At 36.4% G+C, this 8994-nt stretch overlaps 1 protein-coding gene across 1 annotated transcript; it reads left to right on the top strand.

Moving 5' to 3' along the window:
* Positions 1-6156: 6156 nt before the first annotated feature.
* Positions 6157-6911, top strand: K441DRAFT_657756 (uncharacterized protein). The gene has a single exon (XM_067648237.1). It carries the CDS (start codon positions 6192-6194, stop codon positions 6561-6563), a length of 372 nt encoding a protein of 123 aa, XP_067505813.1. The 5' UTR covers positions 6157-6191; the 3' UTR covers positions 6564-6911.
* Positions 6912-8994: the final 2083 nt, after the last annotated feature.

Raw genomic sequence — 8994 nt, 5'->3', positions numbered from 1 at the left:
TATCGCTGTCCTTAATAACCAATCTATGCTCCATTCCGTTATAAAGTCAGATATCTTTAACGAGCTAAAGGAAAGTTCCGCGTTCTCTTTTAATAACAGATACTTAGCGAACGTCTTCTATAGTATTATGCTAGATACTAGAGCCGCAAAAGTATCTACAGTAGGAGAACCTTAAGTTTAAGCCCTTTAGTAGCTTAATAGATCTGTTCAAATTAACCAATTAACGGCAGGCCAACATACAATCCGCTTTGGCAAGGGTACTACAATCTCTCTTGGTACAATTAAGGTCTAAACCCTATTAGGATATATCACTTTCCACATTATTCCTATAAATACCCTATTCCTATTCTGCATCTAAAATATAGATAGATTAGGCGTTAAGCTTAATAACCTTAAGAACGTGCTTATCTAGGGAGATAATTAGGTGCCCGTTATACGCAAATAGGGTCACCCTTAGTTACTCCTTCAACAGCCAGAAAGGAGCGTTGCTTAGAGCCATTTAACTAAGTTAGAGCTACGCCAACTACATCATCGTTTTAGTTACCTATCCGTCCACTAACTACTTAGGGTCCTTTAGCGAGCAGGTTATAAGGTTAAGGTTAAGATAATTAAGCATCTTATAAAGTACTACTATTACTATTAAATAAACTAGAAGTCCCCTAGCCGATTTAAGTTTACCCTTAAAGATAACTACGACTTTAACTTCTATATTATTATTAACATTATATATCTTAGCGGTAAGCCAGTACTCCAAGTTATTAACTTCTTAACTTCCTTCCAAGCCGCACGTTTCCTAAGGGATATATTAGCTAGGAACGCATAGGATACTCTTTAATTATACTAGATTAATGTCTACCTAGGACCCCCTAACCAAGTCATTTATAACATAGGAAGGAACTTCTTATCTATAGAGTTTTGGCAATAAGTAAAGGCAATAGTAATTAAGGTTAAGGAAGTCCCTATTAAGGCATATAATAGCGTTAGAAAAGTGGAATAATACCACACACCATTGCGCCAAGCATATAAGATTATTTCTTTAGAACTAGAGGACACTAGTAAAAAGCTTATCTTATAGATAGCTATTAAGGCTATTAATAATTCCGCTAGTCTAGATAGACTTATACCCACATTACTAGTCTTTAGCGCTTACCCTTAAATAACTAATAATTCTCTACTATCTCCCTCCATTATATAATAAGCTAAGGCTATTTACAAGGCAATAAAAGAGGTGCAACGTATCTACGCCACGCGCTAGGTTAACAACGTACTAGGAATAAGAAATAGCCCAAACACCTCAACTACGCTTAATTTGCCTCTCCAATCTAAAGTATAGGTATGGCGTAAAAAGGGAGGATAGTTAGGGCTATATAAACTCATTACAAGCGATAGTTAAACTTATACTCTTTAAATGCCCTATAAACCCACTTAATTCCATTTAACTATTATTAAGCCCTACTATAGGAATAATAGTTATAAGCCTTTACAGAATGCCCCAGAGGATTCCCCAGAGGATGCCCTAAAGGATACCCTAGAGAAGAACCACGATTAACATGCTCTAAAAGGAGACCATAATTCTAATATAATTGCAGCAGATATACCGTAACCACGACGCGGTAGAGGTCGCCTAAAAGAATCACAAAATCGCTAATACCTTATTAATTTTAAAGAGCAATTTATTACTGCTATTAAGAGTAAAAACAAGTTATTAATGGCCTTTATAACAGCTAAAGAGAAGGCTGACTTTAAGCTCGCAAAATAGCTCTAAAAGGAAGGCCGTATCACAACCCCAGGAGCTCCTTTTCAAGCATTTGACAAACAAGAGATTAACGGTCTCATTTTAAGAGGAGTCTTTAAATTTAAGAAGTATGACCCTACCAAGTTTAATAGAGTTCGCATCTTTAAGTTAAGAATAGTTAATAAGATTAAGGGCAAAGCTACTAATACCCCATTTAAGAAATTAAGGCTTATTATCTAAGGTTATAACAATAATAGTAAGGAGGTAATCCTTACGCAATCCCCTATAATTTAACAAGCTAGTTAGCAAGTTATTATTATACTAGCTCCCTCCTTAATAAAGAACGGAATAGTAGTTTATTTATAAGATATCACTTAAGCCTACACCTAATTAGAAACGCACCTTTAGCGCTTAATATTAGCATATCTTCCAGAATAAATTTGCCACTAATATCCTAAAGATACAATTATAGTTATTCTTAAGCCATTATACGGAATTGCAGAGGTAGGAACCTATTAGTAGGCTACCTACAGCAAGCACTATAAGGAGAAGCTTTTAATAACTACTTCTATATTTAATCCCTACTTCCTTATTACAACTACAGGAACCCCATTTAGAATTATTAGTATACAAACCAATAATATAATTATCTTAGGAGACAACTAATTCTTAGCTCTTAAAGAAGACAAGCTAGTAAAGGCAAATCTTATAGCAAAGCTAAAGAAAAGACTTAGTTTAATAACACCATTGCTCTTTAATAGATGCATCCTCTCCCTAAATAAGGATTCTATTGCTTTACGCCAGAAGGGTTAAGGCAAGAAGATTAATGTTATTAATATTAATTCTTTAAAGTAAGGATATGTAGAGCAACGCGCTTATAAAGCTTATATTACTTCTATCTATTAACCTAAGGCTTCCTTTAATCTCTCTATTGCCGCTTAATACTAGGAACTAACTAAGGACGACGTTCTTGCCCTAAATAAGCGTCTTTTCTAGTAAATGAACCATCTTAATTAAGGACTACTCTACGTACCTATTAATCTTCCCACCGTTAAGCTCTTTGTGTTTATTAATAGGTCGTTTATAAATAATAAAGATTTTAGCTCCTAGCTAGGATATAAGATTATTATCGCGAACGAATCTACTGGAGAGAATAACTTTATAATCTACGGCAATCTCATTTATTAGAGCTTAACTAAGAGTAAGCGCGTTACTTAAAGCGTTCTAGCGTTAGAGATATATAGAATGGTTGGTGGAGTTAATATAGCAATTATAATTAGAACTACCTTAAAGATAATTATAGATTGACTTAAACTTCCTATTATCCCTACGATTATATACACCGACTTATATTCCCTCTATAAGTGTTTAGTTAAGCTTAGTACTATAAAGAAGAAGCGCCTTATAATTAATATTATGGCACTATAGTAATCTTATAAGTATTAAGAACTCTTTAAGATTTAATAGATTAATAGCTAAGATAACCCGGCAGATGTAATAATAAAGGTAAACCCAAATAAGGCGCTAGAGACGTTTATTAATATAAATACTCTATATATACGAGTTAAAGGTTAAGTTAAGAGGGAGTAGAAGATGTGGCAAGGGCCGCTAAGGCGCTAGTAGTAAGCGAGCTAATAGTGATTTTCCATACCGGGCATGGAAAATTGTAATTGGCTAGTAGAAGTCCGGGTTAGTAGAATAAGGCGTGTTACCTGCTAAAGTCTGCTATATTCTACCTACTGTTATATTATCGCATACGGTCTGTTTGCATATAGATAGCAACCATAAAAAGAAGAGTTGCTAGTGTCGGGAGTAAGGCAATTTGCCCTTACGTGCGGCAACTTACCATCACGTGCCGTCGTGGCACTAGCGCGGTAAGGAACCTTAAGTTCCTCACCCTCCCCTATCTAATACAACAAGCTTTTCCATCACTGTATCTACTCGAGTAGTATTGGTGATTTCCCCTATGTTACCAACAATAACTATAGTTGTTTTATAAAAGGAAAAGGGCTACTTTTAAGAAGCTACAAACTAATTACCCTAGAAAATACCCTAAGAAAGCTTTTAGAAAAGATAGTTATAGAACGTATATAAGAAGCAGTAAATATATAAGAGCTACTACTATAGATATAAATAGGCGTAAGAAGAAACAATTAATCCTCTTATCTATAAATTCTAAAGCTATTATATCTTAGTTATTATTATTATATATCTCTAGTAGTTTAAATATATAAAAAAAGGAATAGGATTGGTAATAGAGGTAATCCCTAGAGAATACCTATAGGTATTAGTATTAATTTACTTTTATAGCTCTCGATTATAATTTTTATAGTACGCCCTATTAGGAAGGCTTAGATAAACTTAATTATCTATTTTAGTAGGCCTTTATTTCTTAGGATCTATAAAAGTCTCTTATATAATATATTATTAAAGGCTCTACTTAGGTCTAGGCCTAGTATAAATATAGTATATCTTAGGTAAGCTTGCTATACCGCTTAGATATATAAGGTAATTAGGGAGAGGGCTAATATAAACCTAATTATATAGGGAAATATAGTAGCAGAAAACTGTACTAGGTTAAACTAGGCGTATAATAAGTACATTATATAGGCAAAACGACGCTATACTAAATTTGCACTAAATAAATACTAGCTTATCTACTTTATAAGGAAAGGCAAGGCAAATAGTAACCTAGCCTTAATAGTAAATATCTAGGGCTATAGGGTGGGACTGGAAGCCACCTTTAAGGTCCTAGGGGTCTAAGTAGACCCTAAATTAAACTAAAACATATATATTATATAGACGACCTATAGGGGAGTAGCAGCATTTTTAGTAGGATTATAGATTACTACCTTAATATAGGGACCCTTTTTTAGACGTATACACCTACTATATATAGTAGTAGTGGGGTTAATAATACTATACGGCTCCTAGATCTAGGGCCTAAGATTAGTAGTAGAGAGAGAAAAGGAAATATAAGAACTATTAGCTCACTAGGTAAAGACCTAATGCCATACTAGTAGAGCGCTATTATAGTAATAGAGGATAAGAGGCTACTAATATAGATAGAGATCTACTATACTTATTATAAGATAGGTAGACCTTAAATAGAAGTAACAATAGAAGGAGATAGTAAAAATATAAGACGTAGCTATATAGAATACTTAATAGTTAATACTAATACTTCCTCTATATAAAGGACTAATAAAGGTAAAGTCTATAGCTACCTTCCTACTATAAATAAAGTCCTAAGCCTAAATATATAGTTAGTAAGTATCTATATTCTAAATACTATACCTTAATATACTTACAGATAGCCTATTTAGTTAGTATACTATACACTAATTTTCTATAGCTATTAGTTAGTAAGGGACTAGCTATTTACTAGCGTATATATAAATAATATTAACTAGATACTCTCTATAGGTAGAGGCTTATAAGTAGTAGTAAAATAGCTTATAGGCTAAGGTGTTTTCTAGTAATTCTAAATAGTATATAAGATCTAATAAGAGGACACTAAAGGATATGCCCCCTTTTAGCCCCTTAGAGACTAAATACCCCCGCCTAGCTATAGGCGGTACGCTAGTAAATTACTAGATACTCCTACTATTTTCCCCTTTAGATCTTCTAATATACCTAGGAAGTATAATATATAAGGTAGATCTAAAGATATAAAAATATATTAGTTTAGTAAAGGTAGAACATATAGAACTAGCTAAAAGGAAATACTTAAGTTTTTCCCCTTATAGAGCCTTTTCCTATATAAAAAGGTAGAAGTATATATTCCTAAAAAGGGACTAAATTAGGTAATAAATGGAATTAATATAATAATTATATACTTAAGCTTAAAGCTTAATATAAAGTTTTAAAGCTCTTTATAAATATTTATATAAATATTTATATATTTATTTATTTACTTATTATAAGGTATATTGCCTAGGGTATATAATAGGGAGTAGGTAAGCTAAGTAAGAGTTATAGGGAGTTAATAGAAGAGGACGGTATAGTAAAGAGTATAGGTAGAGCCTTAAAGGAAGAGATAAACTAATAAGGGATGTAAGGAGGGGTTGCTAAGGCCTAGCTAAAGGCTAGCCTTAGTAGTCCCTAAGAGCTCCTAGGCGTATACCTAAGTAAAAGATAAAACATCCCTTATATCTATATAAATACTTATATAAATAATTAATTCTATTAATTCTATATATTGCCTAATTTAGTCCCTATTTAGGTCTTTATAGGCTTTTACCTTTCTATATAGGAAAAGGCTCTATAAGGGGAAAATCCTAAGTATTTCCTTTTAGCTAGTCTTATCCGTTCTACCTTTACCTAGCTAATATATCTTTATATCTGGCCGTCGAAAACGGACTCTGCACCTGTACGTGGTGACGGCTACGAACCTGGGTCTTCGAAGTTCAGACCCAGAGCCAACGCAGAGACGTCGCACAGCGTGCGATACGACATGGTGGTGGTAGTTGCGAGTAGTGTGGGCGGTGGTGAAAAGTTTTCACATGGGATGGTGAGATCTCGAAAACCACCACTGTTGGTACCCCCTTACGATAGCAGGTACTACACTACTATTCTCCTATCAGAAGACACCTGTACGATCCAACATGGATGCACAGCATTCGATAGCATCCCCCGACCCCCAATAGAAAGCATCGACGACCTCTCACATCGACGAACGAGCGAATGCGACCGAGCAACGAGCAAATATACGGCCCCTCCTAACCCCCAGGGCGATCGCCCGCGGAGCATGCTCCCCCTTACGCCTTCGATAGGCCCTAGGGGGGGGGAGGCATGGCGTATATGGCAATGGTCAAACAAGAGATAGCACACAGGGGATGGCCAAGATATGGGAAACAACAGTACAGCAATCAATTGGCAAGGCCTAGCTGGGACGTAGTGAACCCTAGCTGGGATAAGCTAGAGAAGGAAGCAGTGGTTCCCAAGGAGTTCGAACATCCAAGGAGGACAGGACGTAGTTGTAGGCCCGTAGGGCCGCCGCTACGGACAGACATGGCAAAACGGGGTTTTTCATCCTACTGAGGTGGCTCATAGGGTTTTTCCTCCCCCAACTGCAGGGTTTTCTTCATGTAAATTACAAGTTTTCCCCCCTGCGACGGAGTAGTCTGCGTGGGCCAGTAGGATCCGTATCAGACGTTAATCAAAGAGTTACTACTATATCTTTATATCTTTAGGTCTACTTTATATACTATACTTTTTAGATATATTAGAATACCTAGGAGGGGGAAATAGTAAAAGTATCTAGTAATTTACTAGCGTACCGGTTACGGCTAGGCGGGGGTATATTCTTTAGTGTCCTTCTATTAAATCTTATATACTATTTAGAACTACTAGAGAACTCCTTAGCCTATAGCTATTTTGCTACTACTTATAGGCACATACTTATAGAGAGTATAGGTAATATTATTTATATCTATACTAGTAAATAGCTAGTCCCTTACTAACTAATAGCTATAGAAGAGTAGTATATAGTATACTAACTAAATAGGCTATCTATAAGTATATTAAGGTATAGTATTTAGAATATAGATACTTACTAACTATATATTTAGGCTTAGGACCTCTATTTATAGTAGAAAGGCGGCTATAAATTTTACCTTTATTAGTCCTTTATATAGGGGGAGTATTAGTATTAACTATAGGGTTTTCTATATAGTTACGTCTTATATTTTCCTACCTCCTTTTATTATCGCTTCTATTTAAGGTCTACCTATCTTATAATAAGTATAGTAGATCTCTATCTATACTAATAGCCTCTTATCCTTTATTATAATAATAATACTCTATTAGTACGGCGCTAGGTCTTAGTAAGCTAGTAGTTTTCTATTTTCTTTTCTCTCTTTACTACCTATAGGTAGAGGGCTTCCTAGCTAGTATACTTAGACGTATTACCCCTTTAAGGGGCCTCACTCCTTATATACGTCTCGTTCCTTATATACATTTTAGTATATTACTATATATTTAAGTCTACTAGGCCAGTTTTTATACTATAACTATTCTCTATACAGTAGCTATATTAATATATAAGTCGAGTAATAGAACTACTACTTACATGGCCACTATAGTCGCGTAATGTTATTTATAGGCCCATATAGTCCTATAGATATACTAGTATTTATAGCTTAGCTAGTAGCGTTAGGGAGTCTTATACTAAAATACCTTTACTACTAGCCTAAGGCCTAGATTTAGGAACCGTGTAAGTATTATTAGCCTTACTATAAATATATAAAATAAATATCTATATAATTTCCTATATAATTATTTCTATAACTCTATAATTAATTACTAGTATAAAAATATATATCTATACGCCTATATATTTATATAAAACTCTATATAAAGTTTCTATATAAGGCTCTGCACAAAGCTCTATACAAGGCTCTTACTCGAAGCTGCTCTGCTCAAAGGCTCTGCACGAGGCTTCTGCTCAAAGCTCTGCTCAAGGCTCTGCTCGAAGCCTCTGCCTCGAAGCTCTGCTCGAAGCGCTCTGCACGAAGCTCTGCACAAAGCTCTGCTCGAAGCTCTGCACGAAGCTCTGCACGAAGCTCTGCAACGAAGCTCTGCCACGAAGCTCTGCACGAAGCTCTGCACGAAGCTCTGCACGAAGCTCTGCTCGAGGCTCTGCACGAAGCTCTGCTCGAGGCTCTGCACGAAGCTCTGCTCGAGGCTCTGCACCGAAGCTCTGCTCGAGGCTCTGGCACGAAGCTCTGCACGAAGCTTTGCACGAGGCTCTGCACCGAGGCTCTGCACGAAGCTCTGCTCGAAGCTCTGCACGAGGCTCTACCAAAGCTCTACGTAAAGCTTACCCCCTTCTGCATGGCAAAATATATACCTACTAGTAGCCCTTAAAGTATTATTTAAAGCTGGCTCGTCGGTTTAGGTACTCTGGCTGCGGTAGGAAGAGGGCGGCGGTGGTTGTGGGAGAGGTGCGTCTGCTACGACTTGGGGCGTCGGGCGCGATAATGAGACAACGAATTGGAATCGGGTAAATCGGGCAACGTAGTCTTCTTCGCCAGGTTTGATTTGGTAATTCTAGCCATTAGGAATAGCTTAGGGAGCTATGGAAGTTGAGACAATTTGGCTCAAAGTAGGTGTATATAGGCCTAAATACCCCGCGCGGGACTAACAAAAATCCGAACCGTGTACCAGACCTTCTAACGAAGGTCTTGCCAAAAGCGGCTAGCGGCTTGGCAAGAAGGTCTGGGAACGAGACAAACGTTTGGCGTCACGCGGGGTCC

The sequence above is a fragment of the Cenococcum geophilum genome, assembly GCF_001692895.1.
Source record: "Cenococcum geophilum 1.58 unplaced genomic scaffold K441scaffold_14, whole genome shotgun sequence".
Lineage (NCBI taxonomy): Eukaryota > Fungi > Ascomycota > Dothideomycetes > Gloniales > Gloniaceae > Cenococcum > Cenococcum geophilum.
Note: the sequence above shows the minus strand (reverse complement) of the source record. Positions and strands in the feature narration are given on the sequence as shown.

Excerpts from the sequence above, each read along its gene's own strand:
- K441DRAFT_657756 (XM_067648237.1), top strand. The coding sequence starts at position 6,192 with ATGGTGGTGGTAGTTGCGAGTAGTGTGGGCGGTGGTGAAAAGTTTTCA.